Source organism: Furipterus horrens, unplaced genomic scaffold (assembly GCF_987537825.1).
Source record: "Furipterus horrens unplaced genomic scaffold, mFurHor1.1.pri manual_scaffold_13, whole genome shotgun sequence".
Taxonomy (NCBI): domain Eukaryota; kingdom Metazoa; phylum Chordata; class Mammalia; order Chiroptera; family Furipteridae; genus Furipterus; species Furipterus horrens.
The window spans coordinates 21855962-21879280 of NW_028327183.1; the positions used below are offsets into that span (position 1 = coordinate 21855962).

General features: G+C 44.9%; 1 protein-coding gene across 1 annotated transcript; it reads left to right on the forward strand.

Moving 5' to 3' along the window:
• Nucleotides 1-385: 385 nt before the first annotated feature.
• Nucleotides 386-15981, forward strand: SYCE1L (synaptonemal complex central element protein 1 like). Its single transcript, XM_090259021.1, has 11 exons — nucleotides 386-464; nucleotides 9554-9613; nucleotides 11012-11269; nucleotides 11459-11533; nucleotides 12108-12155; nucleotides 12412-12466; nucleotides 14128-14191; nucleotides 15125-15194; nucleotides 15297-15384; nucleotides 15587-15671; nucleotides 15840-15981. The coding sequence occupies exons 1-11, from the start codon at nucleotides 386-388 to the stop codon at nucleotides 15885-15887; spliced, it is 930 nt and encodes a 309-aa protein (XP_090115147.1). The 3' UTR covers nucleotides 15888-15981.
• Nucleotides 15982-23319: the final 7338 nt, after the last annotated feature.

The following is a 23319-nucleotide window of genomic DNA, read 5'->3' on the forward strand; positions in this document are numbered from 1 at the left end:
GTTAAGTGGGGATTTGTGTTCAAAAAAAGCGACTCGAACTTTTTCATACCACCGCATAGCACATGCACATTTCTCCCGGACTCTCACAACCTGCACTACACGAGCAGCCCGGAGAGGAAGACCTGGTGAGTCTGTGTGCTCTCACAATACTCACTCCCTAGCCCACGAAGACCCTAGTTCTGCGCTTGCTTTCTCTAAGATGGCGTGAAAGGCGCATGCCACTAACTGGATGCGAGGCTCGCTGAAACCCCGTTGCTCTCTTCCTGGTCAACTGATGAGCAGATGCGCACTGTACGCATGCGCGCTGCAGAGCCGTTCTGCCCTCTAGTTCCCCACCCCCCCAACCAGTTTTCCAAGGCGCATGCGCCAAATACTGCGTTGGAAAATGGCGGGGAAGTTGGAGCCTTTGGGAGTGGAGCCGCTGGAGGCCTTGGAGGAGGCCGAGGAGGGTGAAGGCAATGAGGGTAAGCTGGCCTTTCTTGGCCAAGGCAGAAGGGAGTAGCGGCTGTCCCACTTCAATAATGAAATATTGATAGCAGTACCACACACACACACACACACAGAAGTAAAATTTTAAGCCTTTTATGAAATACTGTTCAATAACGTGGAGATAACATGCATAATTTCACCTGGATTAACTCTTGTCAGCTTTATTTGACACACTGCTTAGTATCTTAAAGTAAATAATACTTTGGTATGCATCTCTTCAAGCAACGAACAGAGATGGACATTCTCACAAAAATCACTCTGCTGCTGCCACATCTAAGAAAATTAACAGTGATTCCCCAATACCGTTTGACCCCCCAGCACATACCATACTTTGTGTGGACTCTTAAATCTTAATGAAGAATGGCCACTCCCACAGACAGCTTTTCTCCAGGGCATTTTGTGATACCTGGACCCTATTGAGTGGGGAGAAAATTGCCTACAAACATGGGAATTGCAGTTTAGACAAAAGAAGAAAACCTCCCGAGACAATGATCTGCTACTATGCCGTTAGCATTTTTTTAATTATAGGAATTTTTTAAACTACCAAAATACAGATACAAAATACATGGGCATGATAAATGCCCATGTACCCATCTGTTTCAACAGCTGTCAATTTTTTTGCCTTCCTTTCATCTATAACACCCCTTCCTGCACAGCCTTTAAACACTATATTAATAAACATACTTGATTGCCCTTTTCCAGGCCTATCTATGCAGACATCAACGAAATGATTATTTACTTGTTTATTGTCTTAGGGTGTGATCTCCAGGAAAACAATTTATTGTTCTTTCCCTAACACAGACAATAGCTGCTTGGCATATAGTAGGTGCTCAATAATTTTCTTTGTTTATTGTATGAATAATGAAATAACTTAAAGGAGAGCTCTCTTAGGTTAGGACCACACATTGAATGCCAGCTTTCAACAAAGGACAGACAGAAATGAGAGATGCACATAGATCTCATTTATTAAGCACTTACTATAGCTGCCTCTACTAAAAATCCGTTAGTATCAATTCTTCAGATTTGTCAAAATTTAAATTATTAATTTCATCAACAAGGGAGAAAATTTAAAAGCATATCAAGTTACCATTTCTAACCATTAAACTTGGCTTTTATAAAGAGGGGGATAAAATCTAGTATTGATTACTCTGGGGGAAAAGGCCATCCTGTCTCATTAGGAGAGCTGAGCAGTAAAGGCTTTGCTAGAGGCAGTTCAGCAGAACATTTTTTAGCATCTAAAATTCCATGTCTTCAGTCACCATTCTTAGTAATCAGAATACATAGATGTGTGGACCAGGAAGTCATTAGTGTTGTTGATGGAAGCAAAACACAAAGAATGGTCATGGAAATGGCTGAATTTAGTATATTCATGCATATTGTGGAATACTTGTGTGGCAAGTTTTTAAATTTTTTCAGCAGGAAAAAATAAACTACAACTTAATTTAAAATAATTTTAAAAGGGTAAGATTAGTATTTATTGACATAGAATGAACCCTAAAAAGAGATATTTTTATGAAAAGATAAAGCAAGTTTGGGTTTTAAAAATAAAGTAGGGCTACTGTCAACTATAACCCAGTGAGGGTTGCACAGAAAAATTTCTAAAGGTGGAAGGCCTAACTGATGACTTTTAACAAGGAAATTTGATCTTGGGGGCTGTGCAAAAGTAGAGGCATTTTTGTGATTTTTTTGTTCATTTTAGGAAAATATGTAATACTATATAATTTTAAAATATGAGAAAGGGGAAAGTTTGTTATCTGAGGATCATATGTTAATATTGATTGATACTGATATTAACATCTCAGTTTTGATGGTTATTCTGTGGTTACCTGGTAGATGCCCCTTGTATAGAGGAAATATACACTGGATCATTAAAGAATAAAGGGCCAGGATTCCTGCAACTTATGGGACAGAAATGCTTACAAATGGGAAACCTGCTACAAGGGCAAATAGGAGAATTGTGGTCTATTTCTACAACTTTTATGTACATCTGAAATTATTTCAAAATAAAATGTTTAAAAGGGGCTCATGTGCTATAGGTTGTTTTTTAACATGGATTTAAAAAAAAAATTTTATCAAGATGTTAGTTGGATTATTTAAAAGGTTTACTGGTCAGCCATGATCTTACCCCATGACTGGGACTAGAAATGGAGGAGAGAGTAAAAACACAGATGGAGCTTTCACAGAAACAGTTGTAAAAACCAGCTGTGAAAGACTTGGGGACAGGGGAGATCACATGTGTTCTGGGTACTGGATAAGAGTAATAATCCTTTGATTAGTGATTATTGTAACAGTGTGATTATAGGATTGGAATCTTCTAAGAAAATACCTTCAAGTAGTGAGACTTAGTATCTGGGGATGAAATGGCATGAAGCCTGAATCTTGCTTGAAAGTACTTGTTTCTCTAGCTCTCTCTCTCCATTCCTCTGTCTCTCTAAAAGCAATAAATAAATAAAAAAAATTTCACAGGAAAAACAGCTGAAGCAAATATGCATGCATATTAATGACTTTCAGATCTTGGCAATGAGCAAATCAGAAGTCATCACAGTATTCTCCCTACTTTCAGGTGCATTTGGAAATTTTCATAATGAAATATTGAAAAAGAAAACAATAACAAATATCTCTCATTATTAAAGTAGCTTTAATTTTTGTTTAATTTCCAAGTATTAAGAGTATTTTTAAATGTTTACAGTCTCAAGAGGATACATACCAGTCTATTATCAGAAAAAGGCGCTCAGATAAGGAACCAAAGAGAAGGGGAGGTTTCATTTTTAACTTCATATGTTTGTGTAGTGTTGAAATGTTTTTAGAATGTTACTTGGATAAGAAAATAAAAATTAAAGCAATACATGAATATATTTTACTAAAAGATCTGAGCGTCTTCACCAAACTTTTGGCATGCTTACCTCTTGGAAGAGGAGTGACTTGGGGCAGGGGCTTTTGGTGTGGAGAGACTGACTTTTTATTCCAAGTTCTACATTTGCTTAATAAGTAATTTTTTAAATTTAATGCAAAATTAAATAAATGCATTCTTATTTGTATAAGATTTCAAGTAAGACAAAAAATATGTGAAGAAAATGAATATACCACTAAATATTTCAACAAAATTTAATAAGCTCAGGTTAAGAACCCCTGGTTTACAACATGATTTTTAATGGCTGTTAGGAATTTTATCCTACAAATGTGCTATAATCAACTAAAGCATCTTTAGGTTTTGTCCATCTTTTGAGATTACAAACAATGAAACAATGAACACCTTGCCCATCACCCTTACTTACTTCCTTAAGATATATTCTTAGAAGTAGAATTTCTGATCCATAGGAGTTGAGTAAGTTTTGGATATTTACTACCAGAAAGTCTGAAATGAACTACTGTTTTTGTCTATCAGATTGGCCAAATAAAATAGGTTGAAAACATGCTTGGCTGGTAAGAGTATGGGGAAGGGGGTTTTTTGGGGGGCCTGCCAAAAACACGTGGAGGGCAATTCCATAATACCAGTGTAATTTAAAAATATACATGCCCTTTCATCCAGCAGGTAGCCTTCTAGGAATTTATCCAGTAATATATTCCCCTGTGGGCACAAAGAAAAATGTATGAGGATACGTGTACTGGGTTGAATTGTGTCCCCACCAAAATGTCATGAACACCGGAACCTCAAAATGTGACATTATTTGGAAACATGGTCTTTGTAGATATAACTAGTTAAGATGAGGTCACTCTGGATTAGGGTGGGTCCAGGTCCAGGGACTGGTGTCCTTGTAAGAAGAGGAAATTTGGACACAGAGAATGAAAAATGAAAACAGACACAAAAGGAAGCCTCAGTCTGTGGTGCTTCGTTCTGGCAGCCTAAGAAAGCATAAAGGTGGTCACTGTAGGCCTGTTCGTAACAGCAAAAGGAGGGAAACAACCTAAATGTACACTACTAGGGGACTGCTCTTAAATTATGGTATATTCACTCAATGGACCAGTATGCAGCCACTAAAAAAAAAAAACTAAAAAGATCACCAGTATACATTATCAAATGAAAAATACAGGCCATGGGACATTATTTATGGTGTGATACCACTTACATAGAAAGAGTAGGAATATGTTTGTATATGAATTGAATTATCTCAAAGGATGCACAAATAGCTTGTAACTCTAGCAACTTCTGAGGAGGAGAATTGAGGAACTTGGGGTGGGAGCTGCATATCACTGTATGCCACTTTATGGCTATCGTGTGATTTGTGAGCTGCCTCTCATATCCTCTGCCCAGTGTTCCTTGGAGAGGGGTAGGCCACTGGGATTTGACCTTCTATCATTGATTTCAAGAATTTAAGATGTCGGGGAGAAACAAGATGGCGGAGGAGTAAGTGGAAGCTACACTAACTTCCTCCCAGAACTAGTCTGGATTTACAACGTAATTTTGGAGAAATCATCTGGAATAACCAACCGAACACCAGCTGGAGAGAAGTCTTATAACCACGGAGAGACAGAAAAGGCCGCTACATCACAACGTGACCGGTAGGAGTGCGGAGACATGGAAGGGCTGGCTGGCGTCACACGGGTGGCAGCTGAAGGGACTGAGAAACAGCTCCGCAGCCGGGGATTCCCCCTGAGAAGGGCAGGGTCTAAACCCCCAGCTGAGCTTCCCAGCCTACAGCAACAGAGTGGAAAGTAAAATAGTATCCAGCTGAGAAAAGCGAAAAGCCACAGGGTTTCTTGCTAGCCGGAGAGAAACAGCTGGAGAAAAAGAGCTCTGAAGCAGATCACATATGAAAATATTCTGCCCCTACTTACCCTGGACACAAGCAGAGGGAAGACAGAGAGGACTGGAGACGCTTGGGGAGAGTTTGGTGTGGTGGCTTTGAGGGGAGAGCTGGGGAAGCGGCCGGCCGGGTCCCAGTGCTGACTCATCCCCAGTGCTGCAGGCAGACCATTCCCGGCCAAGTGGCGTCAGCCTGAGGGGAAGCAAAGGCCCAGCCTACAGGAATTAAGCTGCCACACCCACAGTCCTTTAGCCTGACGGCTAATCACAGATTGAATAGATTAACAACTAAAGGAGTCAGACAAAGGCAGTAGATCCCTGGAAGTCTCCAACAGGCTGCCTAGGCCCAGACTGGTACAGGATCTGACGCCACCAGGGGCAGATCCAGGAAGTGCAGATCATTCTAAGAAGTACCAACAAACAATAGGAGTCACAAAAATGGGGAGACAGAGAAACAACCCCCCATTGAAAGGAAAGGTAGAGTCCCCAGAAAGAGTTCTAAATGAAATAGAGGGGAGCAAACTATCAGATATGGAATTGAAAGCATGGATTATGGAGAAGCTGAATGAGCTCAGCGGAAACTACAAAGAACTCCAAGGAAATTACAAGGAACTCCAGAAAAACTACAAGGAATTTACTGAGAATTACACCAGCATGAAAAAGGACATAGAAGCTATCAATAGGACCCAAGAGGAAATGAAGAATACGATCTCTGAATTGAAGAACACAGTAGAAGGAATTAAAAGCAGGCTAGAGGAAGCAGAAGATCAGATCAGCGAGCTGGAGGACAACGTAAACAAAAACTCCCAGATAGTGCAACAAAATGAAAAAAAGACTGAACAAGACTGAAGAGGTTCTAAGACAGCTGCAGGACAACATAAAACATAATAATATCCGTATCATAGGAATTCCAGAAGGAGAAGAAGAGCAAGGGATAGAAAACCTCTTTGAAAAACTAATGACAGAAAACTTCCCTAACATGAGGAGAGAAAGAATCACGCAAATCCAGGAAGCACAGAGGGTCCCAATGAAGATGAACCCCAACAGGCCCACTTCAAGACACATCATAATTAAAATGCCAACATTCAAAGACAAAGAGAGAATCCTACAAGCAGCAAGAGAGAAACAACTAATAACATACAAGGGAGCTCCAATAAGGCTATCATCAGATTTCTCAGCAGAAACACTACAAGCCAGAAGGGAATGGCAAAATACATTCCAAGTAATGAAAAACAAAGGCCTACAACCAAGAATACTCTACCCAGCAAGGCTCTCATTCATAATGGAAGGTGAAATAAGGAGTTTCTAAGACAAAAGAAGGCTAAAAGAATACATCTTCACCAAACCAGCATTGCAAGAGATGCTAAAGGGTCTGCTTTAAGAAGATGAAGAAACAGAGAGAGACAGAGAGGAACAGGAGTACAAAGGGGGAAAATGACAATGAATAAGTACTGAAAGAAAGAAGGAACTTCTACCATTTGCAACAACATGATTGGAACTAGAGAGAATTATGCTTAGCGAAATAAGCCAGGCAACAAAAGAAAATTACCTTATGCTATCACCTGTTACAGGAAACTAATGAACAACACAAACAAATGAGCAAAATTGAACCAGAGGCAAGAAGAATGCCAAATGCCTTGCAACTGGATGTCTTTCCGATAAGACAGTCCTACAGATTTAGAGACTTGTATGTGGGTTATGTTACATAAATTAATATGTGTTTTCTGTTTTCAAAGGGCATAAGCCTACGATCTCACTACCTGAGTGATTGTCTGTACGTATAGGCCTCACTTAATCCTGTCTGCATTCCTGCCTCCTGAGACTCAATGGTTTGGCTGAACTAAGTGGCTGGGTTGGTGAAGAACGGGTTGGTCTGTGGGCTTCACTTTAAAACTGGTTTCTCTTTTCTATCCTAATGGCTTGGACAGAAAGAGCCCAGAGGCCTGAGAGGGGGGAAACCTAAAATATTTCCCTCAGTCCAAACTAAGTATAATGGGCAAAAGGGTTTTGGACAGGTGAGATGTACCTGGCATACCTTCCTCCAAAGAAGCCCTTCTTTTCCCTAATGTGGGACATTGAAAAATTAATACCTGTCTTTTTTCATCTAGTGGTTACGGATTGAATGATGTCCTTTAACCCTATTGCCCCCAGAATACAACAAGGATGCCAGCCTGTTAAACCAAGCATGCCGTTGTCCAGAGACAGCCAACCAACCTGGAGTCTGCACGATCCTTCCCCTTGTGGGAAGGCCACCCTCCCCTCCACACCCCCACTCTTATTAGAGATTTCTTGACCCAAGGGTATGTAGGACGACGACCATGTCCAGCTTGAAGCAGCTAGAGGAGCTCGAGACCTTCATCCATTGTCCTTTATAAGATTGTAAAGGGTCTTAAGTCTGAGAGGGAGGGATTGTTATTTTTTATTGTTAAAATATTTAACTAATTAATTATTTTTTTAAAAAAGAAGAAGAATATATGAAAGGGTGAGGCAGGAGAGCTTGTATGTACGACCCATGGGCATGGACTTGGGGAGGGGATTGTTGGGGAAGGGGGGTGCTGGGCGGAGGGGAGCAAAGGGGAAAAAATTGGAACTATTGTAACAATATAATCAATAAAATATACTTAAGAAAATAAAATAAAATAAAATACATGTGGACAAAAGCATCAGAGTTAATACTACAAAACGGCCTAAGTTCATCTGCTGTATAAGTGCCCCTTGTGCTGAATTGTTTATAACACAGCACAGTGTGGTCAATATAATGCAGAGTTTGGCTAAGATTCCATTTAGCTGGTTGTTGGTTTTAAGCCACCAGGTCTTCAAAACCTTGATGCCCTTAAATTTGAGCCAAGAGATGAAATGAGACTCCAATCTATCTTATTTGTATTATCCTCAGTACTGAGGTGAAGAAGAATAAGGTGGTCATAGTATAAGGCCAGGCAGGGTCCATTGGGATGATTTTATGTAGTAGGTTAGATGGGTGAAGAGTCCTCTTCTACATCCACTCCTGTGTCCATGACTCCTGTGTCCAAGAGCTGTGGTTCACTTTGACTATAGCCTTGAAAGGGGTAGTGGACATAGGAGGGATGACCCAGAAAGACTAATATTCAAACTCTACTCCAGAAAATAAACATAAGTTTCTTCAGACAGCATTTATGACTGTGAAGCTTTCAAATTCTTTTACAGATCATCACCAACATGCACACTGACACTCAACCTGTTGTGGTCACTGTTGCTCTTAGTTAAGCAAATAATATCTATTAGGGTAATCTTAGGTTAACACCTGTGTTGCCATCTGATTAATTAGATAATACATAAAATCTGTGTCTGAAGATTGTGAGTCATGGATAGAAAGGTTCTCTCTTAAAAGAGCTTTCAACTGGAAAGCGTGGACTCATTCCATAAAAATAAATAAAACTTGTGCCTAAAAAAAAAAAAAAAGAAGATGTCAATAAATTTTTCTTATTTTTTTTTTGTTATAATTCTGTAAGTAACACGGGCTCATGTTAAAAAATATATAGAAGTATATATGGTGAAAAGTGTCTGAATCAAGATCCAAATTAGGTCTCTTCATTACAATTGGTTGATATATGTCTCAAGTCTCTTTTAATCAGTTTTCCCTCTCCCTTTTTCTTCTTTACAATTTATTTGTTGAAGAAACAAGATTGTCTTGTGAAGTTTGCCAGAGCCTTATAATGCTGATAATATCCCTAATGATATCATATAACATGTTTCCCTGCGCCTTGTATTTCCTTTGAATTGGTGCTTAAATATGGAAACCTTGATTTCTTTTTTTTGGCAAGAATTCTTCATAGGTGGTGTTATGTTCTTCCATCAAGAAGCTCATATTATCTGGTTGTCTTTTATTGTTAGCAGTCATTAATAACTATTTTTCTAGACCCATAAATTCTTTAAGAATTTGCAAATTGTGGCCTATAATGATTTTTAAGAAATTCACATGAAATCTTTCTGCTCTGTCGCATTGATGAGAACTTCATACTGATTTTGAATAGTAGCAGCAAACGTGCTTCCCCTTCTCTCACCCTTGACCTCCAATAAGGGACCTGACCTCTCAGGGAGAAGCTGGCCATAGGGGCCCCAATTCATCCAGCACACACCATAAACCTCAGGGACAAGGGAGAGGGTCCTGCAGGGGCCCTGCTCTAGGTGGGAGCATATCCTTCAGCCTGCCTTTGGTTCCAGCCCGGGGGTGTCTGCAGAACCCATGGCGCTTACCTCCTCCCTTCCCAGATAAGCCTGGACCTTTCTTCAGTCCCCTCTCACGCTCACTCGGTCCTGTAATTCTGATTTTCATCTCCACAGGGCAGACCAAGTCTTTGAAGACTGAAGACTTGCTGGCAATGGTGAAAAAGCTCCAGAAAGGTCATGTGTCTCCTTGTATCTGAGGCTCCCCTGGGGTTCTGAGTAAGGCAGGTCCTTCAACTCGCAACCTTGGGAAATTATCCCATGGCATTTTCTCCTTCTAATACATTTTTTTCTTTGAACCAAAAACACAGCTTCAAAATTCAAGAAGTATAAGAGGATGGAAAATCGTAGGATAGTAGACTCATGCCTACACACATACACACACACCACCCAACCATTTCCCTGACTCACAGACCAGCAACAATTATTTCTGTTTTTTATTTCCGGAGACTTAAAAAAATACATTCATAGGTGTGTATTCTTTGCTTGCCCTTCTAGTATACAAATGGCAATACAGATATGCAGCTTTCTGCCTTGCTCTGGTTGCTGAGCGGGACCTGGGAGCCAGCCTACCTCAGGGCTGGGCAGAGTGCTGGCTGGGTTTGAGATTGGACACACCCCCTCTCCAGGCCATCCTCAGGTTAAATTCTACAGTCTGTTGGTCTGTTCGTACTGAAAGGGAACCTCCCTCCGACTTCCGCCGTTGCTTGCAGAAGTGCACTGGGGCTCCTGCCTAGGCTACAATTAGAGAAATTGCAGAACCACCACCAGTAAAACCAAGACGCCTGAAGATTTGTCCATCATAATTAGCAACTTGGAAGCACCCACTGTCCTAGAAGTCACAGGAGCTGGAGTTGGTGGCCTTGGAAAATCCAGGGCTTGAGCTTATTAAATCCAAAGTGTTGTGGCTGGCAGTGAGACCCAGCAAGGATTGGGAAGCTTTTTTTTCCCAACTCTGTGCTGTTGATCTTGAAGTCAAGAGGGAAGAGGAAGAAGGTACTGATATTGGGGTTGCTAGCAGGTAGAGATGACTCCACTAAAGAGACAGTGACCTCCCTGTCACTGGAGAACTTGAAAGCTGCCCCCCCCCCCCAATTAAAGCCTCATTTTCTCCATTTCTCAAATGAGACCAATACCAGAGTCCAGATGGGCAGAAGTAACAACTGCTCTGCCAGGCTTTTAACAGGGTGGGACAGGCAGGTGGTCTTTGTTGGCTCCCACCACACTTAGAATTATATCTGGAAGCCTCCACCATTCCCAGGATGCCCCAAGTGATCTGCACCCTCACTTTCCCCACGTTGCCTCTTGCTACTCTCCACAGGCTCACCAGACTCTCACCTGCCACACCAGCCCCTTAGCCATTTCTTCGGGCATTCGCCTCGCGCACTCTCTGCAGGGACTGTGCACTCATCCCTCTGCCTGGCCTGGTTCCTCCCTCTACAGTCCCCACCCTGACAAAACTGCAGGGCTCCCTTCCCTCTCTTCACTTGGGGCCTTTCCATATCTCAAGAAGCACCTTCTATGTTTTCACTCTTCAATCCCCTCACAGCAGTTACAACCGCCTGCACTGATATCATATACCTTTGTGCAATGTCCATCTCTCCCACCCAGAATGCAAACCCTGCAGGGGCCTCTTACGGAGCCCAGCGTACAGCAGACAGTCAATAAATGTGTTGACCGACAGCCGCAGAGGCACAGTGGCAACCCAGCCCCTCCATCTGCATTGGACAGTCAGGCATCTATTCTTCTCTGGTTCAATCTTTCCTTCTGCAGAGGGAAGCCTGGAGCCACAGATAGAAGACCTGATTAAACGTATTAATGAGCTTCAGCAAGGTAAACTGGGACCTAGGCTGGCCAGCTGGCCAGGAGGGCCCTGAACTTTGAATGCCTCCACTTCCTCACCTATAAAACCCAGGCCCCTCCAGGTTGTTTGAAGATGAGTGTGCAGTATCCCAGTCTGAGAGAGAATAGCATGGCTGGAGGCCACACTCACATAGTGTCTTCTTTCGCTTTTTGGCCCAGCAAAGAAGAAATCCAGTGAGGAACTGGGAGAAGCCCAAGCTCTCTGGGAGACCCTGCACAGGGAACTGGACTCTTGTATGTGAGACTGACAAAGGGACCCAGAGATCCCATGACCACTGCTGGTGTTCCTTTGCACAGCTCAGGGTCTTTTCATGGGCTGTTCCCTCTGCCTGTGATGCTCTTATTCTCTGAAGTCCAGATTGCCTCTTGCTATCTCAGGTCACCTTTCAGCTCTTAGCTCAAACTTTACCCAGCAGGTCTACCTTGATAGTCCCATGTGAAAATAGACTATCACTTCTCTGCCACTCTCATTCTCCTGCATGATTTGTTTCTTTGTAGCCTTTATTTTCATCTAACTTGGTGCATTTATTTATTTCTAGTCCTCTCTTTCCTCAGGATAAACCTTGTGCATTCTGCAGAGTTTTTACTCCTTGGGCATTTACGGGGAATATGGGCACCAATGGGGAAGAGCTGGGTCAGGAGGGTCGCCAGTGGGAGATGGGTGCAGGGTGCAAGAACATACCTCCCCTCTCCTGGGGCTGTTCCGGACCTTCTGTGTGACCTTGGGCATGCCCTTTGCATGAAGTTGCAGTGGGGGCACAAAACATAGCTCCTTCCTTGGAGGCTCAAAGTGTCACTGTGTTTCCAGTGAATGAAGAGAAAGTGCACCTAGAGGAGGTCTTGAGAAAAAAGCAAGGTATTTACAGGCTTCTCTTGTCTTCATTATTTTACCCCATCACCCCACAAAAGCCCACAATCCCTAGAATGGCCAGAAGAATCCGCCTGAAACCTGAGCCTGAGTGCTTCTTTCTCTGCTCAAATTTCTCCCTTGGCTGCCACCTGACTTGAAGTAAACACTAAAGTCCCCTTAGTGCCCTCTAATGCCCATCACCCCTACCCAAGCCTGAATCCCCAGAGCTTTCACATGGCCCTCTTGGTTCCTCTCTCCACAGAAGCACTGAGGATCCTCCAGCTGCATGGCCAAATGAAGGCAAATGAGGCTCAGAGGTAAGAGGTACTGCCAAGCTCTTCCCGACCTTATTTGCCAGCTTGAAGGAGAGGGGAGCAAGAGCTAGGAAAGATAAATTTTGGACATGCTCCTCGTTTCCCCTTTTAATAATACAAACTAGCTAGACAAAAGACTCCTATGCTCATCTCTGCTATGAAATAGTGGTGTTAAGATGAGCTCACTCATTTAATCATTCCTTGCTAGTTTCTTTATAAATTTTATCCACTGGTGTTCTGAGTCTTTTCCTATTGGTTACCCAGGTCTTCTGCCATTGATTCATTTGTTTATCTGTCTGCTCATCTAGGCTTCCCAGTCACCCATTTACTGACCTATCCACCTTCCCACACATCCACCAACTCATCTAGTTGTCCATGAACCCATCAATACATCTGCCCTACTATCCAACCCTTCATCTAGTCATCCAGCCAGACATCTCTCCAGCCCTCCATATAATCATCTTCTATCAGTTGAATTATTCATTTATCTTCTCTCCATCTTTCCAATCATCTGTTCATCTAGTCATTCATTTCTTCACCCAGTCATCCACCCAGACATCTGTCCACCCTTCCAGCTGTCCTTTTATTTCTCTACCTAGCCATCTCCCTCCATTCATCATTTCTCTAACCAGCCATTATCTCTTCAGCCAGCCATTCACCCATCCAATTAACTGTCCATCCAGCTATCCATCTGCCCACCTCTCCATCATTTGAACCTTTATGTAACACGTTATTGTGACCAGCGATGTCACACTCTGGTGCACCATAATTTTAATTGTGCAGATAGTTCAAGTATGTGTATGCTTAACTACAACACACACACAGTCTGATAAGCAGTTTAGTTTATTTACCAACATAACACAATGACAATTAAATGAGCGGAGGGCTAATGTCATCCTTCCATCATTACCACCATTTTACATCTGAGTTAACTGAGACCCAGAGAGGTTAAGTAGCTTGTCCAGAATCACAGTAGAATAGTAGATGCAGGTTTTAAGCCAGGACCTTAATATATATAAAACTAAATTACTGCTTCCCTTATAAAGTTTTGTTCCAACCAAAGCCCCTCCTCTATGGCTTTAAGGTCTCTGCTCACTGCTCAGGTTCACCAGTTGCTCAGGCCCAACTTCATGGTTTGATGGGGGCAGGATGGACAGGGTGATGGTCTTGGCAGGAGCCCATAAAGTTTCACATTCTATCACCAGAAGTAAGGCAAATGATGAAGGCTATGAACAGACCCCAAGCCCCACTCCTGCAGGAGGAGTTGGGGGGTGTCATTCAGAGAACATGATTGAAGTTGTCTTTCTCTTCCCTGGAAGCACAGGTTGTGGGAGTTCATGGACCAAATTTCCATTCATAACTCTCACATTGAAGAGAGTTGTAAATGGAGGAAGCTGGGGTAACCACTGGGGGGCCCCTTCAAGTCTAGGCCCTGGTGTGGCACTGGTGGGGAGTGGGAGTGGGAGTAGGGCTTATATCAGCGAGAGTTTGTTGGAAGAGGAGCTACTGGAACCAAGGCTTAGAGGATAAAGCCCAGAAAGGGGTTTCTAGCAGGGGCAGCACTAGGCAAAAACCCAAAGGCCTGTGCGGGAGAAAACCCAGACTGGCTGGACTATGTGTTGGTCCTAGCAGGTGCTCTGTCATTCCTGGGTGTTGACCCCTAGGTTGCACGTGGAAGAACAGCTGGAGGACTTGAATTCCCAGCACAAGGACCTCTGGGAATTCCAGGTGAGCCATTGTCATTGCCTCTAACCAAGGCCCCTCCTCACCTGGTTTCAAGATCTCTGCTGACTGCTCAGGTCCACCTACTGGGCCCCTCCTCACCTGGTTTCAAGATCTCTGCTGACTGCTCAGGTCCACCTACTGCTGAGGCCCAACTTCATGGAATAGTCCTTGACTCTGTCATCCTTTTTGCTCATCCACCTTAAATCTGGCCACCTCTCTCCATCCTCTACTGCCCCATGGTTACTCAAACTGGCGCAGTAACCATTGCTGATCCTGCTCTCCTCCTGCTCACCTAAAGTGTGCTTACCTTGCAGTGGCAAATGGGAACCCTGAAAGAGCTGTGGTCAGGTTGTTCCTTCATTCGACTAATGCCGATGGATGCATTTTGCGGCATTCCAGGCAGGAGGAGACAGTAGGAAACCCAAGCGGCCAAGTGTTCGCCTGTCCCAGGATGGTTGGGAGCAGGGGGAGGTATTCCCAGACTCTAAATAAGAAAATAAGTAAGACAGGTCATGTAATATCATTTGGGAAAGGCCTCAGCATGTGACATCTGAATGCAGACATGAAAGAAGTAAGGGAGGAAGCCATGCAGGCATCTGCGTGCAAATGTTCCTGACAGAGGGAAAGACCAGTGCAAAGGCCCTGAGGCTGAAAGATACCTGTAGCATTTGAGGAAGAGCAAACTGGAGGGTGGGCAGCGAGGGTGAGGAGAGAGGCAAGACATGAGGTTTGAGAGGTACACGGGGACATGGGGAGTGATTGTGGGGAAATGTGTCCCCATCAGCACTCAGTCACAGCAGAAATTGCAGTTGAGTTAATAAATACAGTGGAATGAATAAATGACTTGATTCAAGTAAGGACTTTTTCTGAGAAGCGTGAAGGAAGGGGCCAGGAGGACGGAACAGAAAGACGGACAGGCCTTCTTTCTCCTGGCAGATGCTGGAGCAGCGCCTGGCCTGGGACATCCGTGCCCTGCAGGGCAGCAAGGAACAGCTTCTCACTGAAGGTGGGACTCCAGCGTGGGGTGGCCGGAGAGGGGCGAGGGGGCGGGGTCGGCTCTGGGGCGCTCCAGGCCCCGCCCATGACACCCCCAACTCCAACTCCGCAGAGAACTCAGCAAGAGCCAAGCTGGAGCTGGTGGAACAGAGGCTGCGCTCACTGCCTGTGGTCGAGGGCGCTCCGGGAGTGGAGGAAGGGTGAGAGGGGGACGGAGGCCTTGGCGAGGGGAAGGGGCAAGAAGGGAGGGAAGGGGCCAATGCCTCCCCCCCAACACCACCGCTCCCAGAAGGGCAGGCTCTGGGGCGGTCAGCGGGGCCCCTGTGTCTCAGTGGCTTCCTCCGTGATTCCTTGCACTCTTGCTCTCTTCTTCCTCCGCCTCTCTCTGCCCCTTCTCCGCAGGCTGAAGGTGGAGCTGGACAAATTCGGGGGGCAAGTTCCCACCCAGGCCCAGAGCACCTCAGAGAACGGGGCCGACGAAGGAGAGGTGGGGAGCCAGGGATGGAGGCGAGGCGGGCATTGAGGGAGGCAGAGGGGGCGGGCATGTCCGCAGAGCCCCTCTGGGAGAGGGTCTGTGGGGGCGGGGCACCCCCGTGGTGACGGTGGCTGGGCACAGGCAGCCCCAGGCCGACGCCTGACTCTCTGCGCCCGCCAGGAGGAGGACCTGGAGCCGCCGGTGGAGCTGGGCCTGACGCCCCGCTAGGCCAGTGGGACCCGTCCGGTCCCCACCTAACTTCAAGGCCCTCCAAGAAATAAAGGCAATGATTTCAGAAAGTCCTCCACCTGCTCTGCTGAATCTGTGCTCCGGGAGGCCCTGGGGGTGGTAGAGAAGGGTGGACCTAGGCAGGGCTCCAGGCTCCAGGCACTCTGGGTGGGGCTTCCACCGACCTGCCCCAGGCCCGTGGTGGGCTCTCTGCAAAGCTCAGTGCTGTCCACGTTCCCGAGCGGCTCAATGAGTAAGTGGGGGCCAGGTCCACCCCATCAGCACTGCAGCATCTCGGTTTCCTGAACCGTCTGTTTTGCCAACAAGAGCAAGAAGAAATGGTCGCATGCCATTCTATAGTGTTTCCTGCACAGACAGCAGGAGCACATAAACACAGGAGCAGAGCTCAGAGTAAGATGGGTGTTAGCTGAACCAACTTTGGTAATCATTTCACAATATATGTAAATAAAACTACAAAAAGAAAATCTATCCACATTTAGGACAAAGTTAACCTATTTCGTAAGTCTCTGGGAACCATTTAACAGAAATGGCATAATCTTGCATAATAGCAGATTGATTGAATACTCTAGAAGTGAGTGCCATGATCTCCCTTTCTGGCTTCCAAGCTCGAGAGGGCCACGTGACAAGGAGTGAGGCTGCTTCTGTAAGCTGAGGGTGACAGCCAGCAAGGAAGCTTTTCAGTTTCATTGAGTTACTAAAACTTTCTCCGTCGGGTTTGTGAAACATTTATTGTAAGGGCCGATGAGTAAATATCTTCAGGCTTTGCATCCACCTGCAGTCTGTCTCTGTTACATATTTTCTCCCTCCCGCTCCATTCCTTCCTTCTGTATTTAAAGTGTAAAAAGAAAAAAATCTTATTTTAAGGACTGCACCAAAAGAGGTGTGGGCTGGTTTGGCAGGTCCAAGTGTAGACAATCAATTAAACAAAATGAGGCCTGGAGGCAGCGCTTGTCAATTTCCACAGTGTAACTAGGTCAGGATGGATTTCAGGCTACCAGCCTGAAGAGTCTTCACTGTCAGGGAGACACGCGGTCACATACCATTCTACAGTGCTCCCTGCGCAAACAGCGTAGCTCATGGTAAGATGGGATAGCAGAATTAAGGTGGGTTGAGTTTTGAGTATCTACAGCCCTTGTTTTTAATTTAATTTGTTTAATTGTGAGTTTCTGTAGTTTAGTTTCCTGCTAAAGGCCGTGTTTAACAACCAGCTCGTGTAATTCCTGAAAAGTTAACAACTGGCTCTCATGAGCGGGTCCTAGCCACCCCTGCACAGCAAGGCTCCTGCCCCGGAGGGGGAGAGAGAGGCATGCGTTCCTCTCCCCACATTTTCCTCCTGTCAGCAGGACGGTGAGCCCAGCAGACGTGATGACGGCCCCCTTTTCGCCTGCAGATGTGCCTACACTGGGGATGGGAGAAGGACAGGAAAGGAGGAGCCTGAGTTGCTAGCGCAGTGGAGCTTGGACTTCCTGTGCTCCTGTTACTAGGCAGAGGGGAAATCAACATCTGTCTACCTAGTTTAAGCTACTCCTGTTTTGAGTTTCTGTTACAATTGTCTCTGCATTCTAATTAGATAACAGAATTCCCTTGTCTGAGTGAGGAAACCAGTGCTGAGAGAGGCAAAATACTTTCCCAACACCACAGGCCTGAGCATGATAAGCCACAGCTTTTAGCTCCCAGTCCATTGTGATTTCCGATACATCCTGTTGCTATCCTATCACTCGGTCCGTCAGTCATTAATCAGTACTGGCCTCCCACTTGGGGATTTAACAGAGGCACAGTGGTCTTGTCCCTGGAAATGTTTTACTGTTAAAGAAATGACACAGTTTGGAGAAGGCAGTCATCACAGGGAGAGCGGAGGGCAGTCCGGGGAGGGGTACAGGGAGCAGAGGTAGCAGCGGTGTCCTCTCTCATCCACGCTGCTGAACACAAACGGGAACTTGTCACAGTGCCACGTCGTCGTCGTCAGCAGCCGTCCGTCTCGAGAGACGATGGTGTAGCTTCTTAAGAGTCTATCTGCACCGCCGAAAATGGCTGTGCAGTCCGACTCGGGAGTCACACGGTATCTGTCTCCTCCCGTGTTGAATCGACATCTTGCGATGACGCTGGAGTGTCCTCTCCAGTGAAGCTGAAGCTACAGAGCCTGGGCAGGGTGATATGGAGGGTCTGCTGTTGCCCACGAGCCACAGGGATTACAGACACACAGGGGGAAAAGCATCTAACACCCCCATATTTGCATGTCCCATGTGTGCTGGCTTTCATGTCCTCAGATCACATGTTTCAGGGACACCTTTGATGATGACAGTCTTGCAAGAGCACACATGCCCCAGGACCTTACTCATTCGAAACTCAGAGACACACGCAGAGACATGTTTTGTAATCATTTTTGAATTGGTATTTTAACTCATATTGATTAAATATGAAAGCATCTTTTGCAAGTAAACAGTTGAAAACATCGTGGCTTCTCGTCTAGCATGACGTTTTCTTCAGTGAATGCGCTTTCCTTGTCTCGTGTAGGGATGTGTTTATACTCACAGGCAACAGTGATCTTTTCCCTCAAAATAACTACTTCTAGGCATAAAAAGGTCTAATGTCCTCTGTATATTGTGTCTTAGTCCTCATCAGTCAAACTAAAATCCTTAATCTCAGGGAAGGTTGATTTGATTTTCACTGTTGCTTCTCTGTGCTCACAACAGCAGAAGACAATCAGTTTGGGGGTCACCATTATTACATATTATGATTTTATTCTGCCCACTCTGTTGGGAGCACAGGAAGCTATATATCCCAATAACTTACTACAGCCTTCTGTTCCAGTTTTGGCAGAATTTCTTTTTCTCAGGAAGCTTTATTGTGTTGACACCTCATCTGTCAGCCATTCCCATGTGACACTTGTCTGGGTCACACTTCCCTTGGCCTTGGTATGTCTTAGGCTTTTGGCTACTTGTTCATGGAAAGAGTCCCAGCTTTTGCTGCCACCTGTGTGTGCTGGCCACAGTCACCTGCTCTAAGAGCTGCACAGGCTCTCCCGTCCTCCCCTGGGGTGAGTGCTGGCATCTGGAGGGACTGCTGTGTCACCACTGGTTGGGAGACGGGGACTCCAGCAGGCAGCCCTGAGCTGACAGATCCCCGAGGCTCTGGCTGCTCCCAGCACTTCTGGGGAGGAGTGAGGTGCCCGGCACAGCACATGCCTGTGGCCTCGCCATCGGGTGTCGGAAAAGGCCAGGGGCCACAGCGGCAGATGAGTTCGCTGTGAGTGGGGCAGATTTTGGCCAGTGCGGGGCAGGAGGTGAGAGGGAGCCGCAGACACGCTGCTCCTCCTCTGTCCTCTGACGCTCGGTCTGAGGTAGGCAGTCGCTGCGCAGACGCCCAGGGAGGCCGTGTGTGGCGGGGGACCAGCTCTTCCCCTTGTGGAGCGGCTGCCGCTTGAGGGACACGCCAGGTGGTCTTTGCTACCCGAGGTCGCCTGCAGCTCCTCTCTCCTTGCCCTCTCTTTCCCTTGGGATTGCACACCCCCCACCCCCCCACCCCCGCAAACAGTAACACTTAATATTCGTTTTTAATTTTTAAGCCTCAATTTGTGTATTGTAAGGCACCCAGGCAAAGACAACAGAAGCTCCCTGGGAAATAGTTCCTGAAGGTCCCTTGGGAACGTGGCACAAACTGAAAACAAGTCAGTCCTCACGTGATCACATCTGAGGCACAGCCCGTTGGCATGAGGGTAAGTGGGAATCCCTGTGGAAGAGTAGAAATAAAAATACAAGCAGGTACGAGGACAGAGAACCTAATAAAATGAAACCGTGTATCAAGTAACACATCAGAGGAATCGAGTTGCCCTGTATGGATGTGATAAAGGTGGCTGACGAGTACAGAGAACACAAAAACGGGACAACATATTGGAGAGGCCCAAGATACCGAGAAGAATCAGCCCCTGAAAACGGCAATAGCAGAGTCTGTTTCTGCTTATGGGACAGCCACAGTGACATCTGCTTTTCGGTGCCAACCAGGCAGGAAACATGGTTTCTCAGCCCGCGGCAATCAGTGAGGGGCACCCAGGTGAGAGCCAGCAAAGGCTGTTTATTCAGAGGTCTCTGTGCAGGGGAGTCAGCCCCCAGCCTTTGCGTTTGGCAGGGACTCCAAGGCAGGCAGCGGAGAAGGGCAGCTTTGTGGTGAACAAGGAGAGAGGGCTTCCGGTGTGCCCTGACTCCAGGCTGCTGTCACCGGAGCTGTCATTGGGCTAAATGCTGGTGGGCATCCTCTGTCATTGGTGAGGGGTGCGTTCTCCTGCTGCCTTGAGTAAGATCTTCTTCTGTGGCTCCTAAATTGGAAATGACAGAAATTAGGGAAACTGTCACTTGTTAATCAAGTCCTGGCCGCCTTGGGACAGCTGCTGAAGGAGGTGATGTCTGGCTTCCTGGACTGGCTGCTGGTGTCGTGGGCGGCAGGCTGGCTTCCTGCAGGTTGTAGTCGCTGCAGATGGCGGGTCAGTGCTGTTTTCATCAGCGTTTGGGCTGTTGTCCGTCTGTGTAGTCGGTCTCTCACCCCAAAAAAGTGGCCAAGAAAGAAACCGTGTGGCTTTTAGGCGCTTTCCAAGTGACGTGATTCTAAACATTAAAGCTGGGGTTGTAATCTAGTCTTATTTCTTATTTCTCAGGAGAGACAAGTCCTAGGTTTTTGCTTAAACGAGTTTCAGGAAAAAGTGCCGTTGATACGTTTTTAAATAAAAAGAAAAGGATGCGCGAGATTGGGGAGGCGAGGTAAGAAGATGAGAAGATCGCCGGGAGTGCACTCCACCCCATGTGGTTTAATAACTATGATTGACGTGTCAAGGGTGAACGCCTACCGAAAGAGAACACGTTTGAGACATGGGCAATGTAGTTTCACAGCATGTTGTATGCATTCACAGCATTTAAAAATCTCAAAGAAGGTATTGTTATGTTTTATTTCCTAGCCATAGAAAGGTTTCTTTTCCTGATTTTGTTATATGAGGTTCAGAAAGTTAGATAAATGGAATAATATAAATCATGTCTGGCGTTTGGTTTGGTAAGAAGGCAGCGAATGGTATTTCAATTGTTCAGGCCAACAGGTAATCAACTAAATTCACACAAATATGATTTTCACCCTCAGTGAGTTTATAATTCAATTCTTTTGAAAAGGAAAAACATTTGAATAAAAATATAAGAAAATAAATTGCGGTCTGGAGGGAAATTTAGAAGGAAGCTGTATACCTCAAGTAAATGCAACTATAACATTAGCTATTTCATTTGTAACTGCAAATGGAAGTAGTGATTTAATCTAAATGCTATAAAAGATTCTCATTGCTCACAACTTCCAGATTTACCATAAAAAATCTACATTTCATATTTCAAGAGACATTGGAGTCAAGGGGCATTTGGTTTCATGAAGAAAATGGTTTTTATTAGTAAATAAAGATTTTTTTCTGTAAGTGATGGTGTACTAGCTTCCTAGGGCTGCTGAGAAAAAAATACCACAGACTGGCTGGCTCAAAGCAACAGAAATGTATTCCCTCTCAGTTCCGGAGGCTGGGAGTGTGACATGCAGGTGCCAGCAAGGCTCAGTGTCGTCCTGTGGGTGCCGTGAGGGAGAAACTGTCCCACGCTCCCGTCCTTTGTCTGGTGGGCTTAGCACAGCCTTGGTGTTCCTTGGACACCGCACTGCAGCCCTGCCTCCCCCTGCACACTGCCTTCTTCCCTGTGCTCGGCGCATCCTCTTCTGCTCTCGTACGGACCCTCTCGTGGGGTTTAGAGCCCACGCTCATCCCGTAGGGTCTCATTTCAATCCTTAACTAATTAAGTCAGCTAAGACGCTATTTCCCCATAAGGTCACATTCAGGAGTTCTGAGTAGGCATGAACTTTGTGGGGACACTATTGATCCCACTACAGATGGACTCTCTGAATTAATTATCCTAAAAAAAAAGAATCAAACAGGGCACAGAAAGGTTTTTAGTTCAAATTCTGGCTTATTTCTAAATGGAAATATAACCTTAATATACCAATCTTGTAAAATTCCATGTCTAAATTTTCTCATATGTAAAAGTTAAATAATACAGATTTATAGATCAAAAACTGTGGTTATGAGCTTTGAATGAAATATTAATACTAATTCTAAAAGTTAGTTGTTTGTTTGCTTGCTTTTATGTTTCCTCTCACTGGCTCAATTCCTTCATTTTCAGATTGGCTTACAATTTTCAAACTCTAGACTTTTAAAGATTTAAGCATGTCTTCAAATCTCTATGGCTGGTTTAGACATTGTTGGGGACCACTGATGTGAGTGATAAATTATTCTTATCAGATATACAGGGTGCGACAAATGTAGGTTTACAGTTGTTTGTATGCAGAACAATTCAATAGAATACAAGGATAAACTCTGTGTTTCATGAATTCACAACTGTAAACCTCCTTTTGCTTCACCTTATATTCTAAAGAAATAGATATTAGCAAGTTTTCCCACTCTTCAAGACCCTTCTTGAAAAAAAACAGTCAACCAGTGCAGAATGAGGAAGCAAGAATTGAAAAAAATGAGGAAAACTTCTCAAATTTTGTGAAGGAGATGGACATACAGGTCTGGGAAGCACAGAGGATCCCAGGTGAGCTGGACCCAGAGAAGACCACAGCAGGACGCATCATTACTGAGATGCCAAAGGTGAAAGATAAAGACAGAATCCTGGGGGCAGCAAGAGAGAGGCAGAGAGTTGCCTACAGTGGGGTGCCTATAGGACTATCAGCTGATTTCTCAGAGGACACTTTGCAGGCAGGAAGGGACTGGGAAGCAGTATTCAATGTGCGGAAAGGCAACCTGCAACCAGGATTACTCTATCCAGCAAAGCTATCATTTGAAATGGAAGGGCAGATGAAGTGCTTCCCAGACAAGGTAAAGCTAAAGGAGTTCATCATCACCAAGCCATTGTTATATGAAATGTCAAAGGGACTTACTTAAGAAAAATAAGATCAAAACTATGAACACTAAAATGACTAAAAACTCACAACTATCAACAACTGTATCTAAAAAATAAAAAAATCCAAATAAGCAAACCAGAATAGAAACAGAATCATAGGTATGGGGATCATGTGGAGAGTTATCAGCTGGGAGAGGGATGAGAGAGAAATGAGGAAATGGTGCAGGGACTAAGAATCATAATTGATTGGTACAAAATAGACAGGGGGAAGTTAAGATAATATAGGAAAGGGTGAAACCAAAGAACTTATATGCACGACCCATGGACATGAACTAAGGGGGGTGGATTGCTGGAGGGAAGGGGGTACTGGGCAGAGGGGAGCAAAGGGGAAAAAATTGGAACTACTGTAACAACATAATCAATAAAATATAATTAAATAACAAAAAAAAAAGAAGAAGAAGAAAATAGACCCTTTTTGATCTGAAGTAAACCTTCAAAAG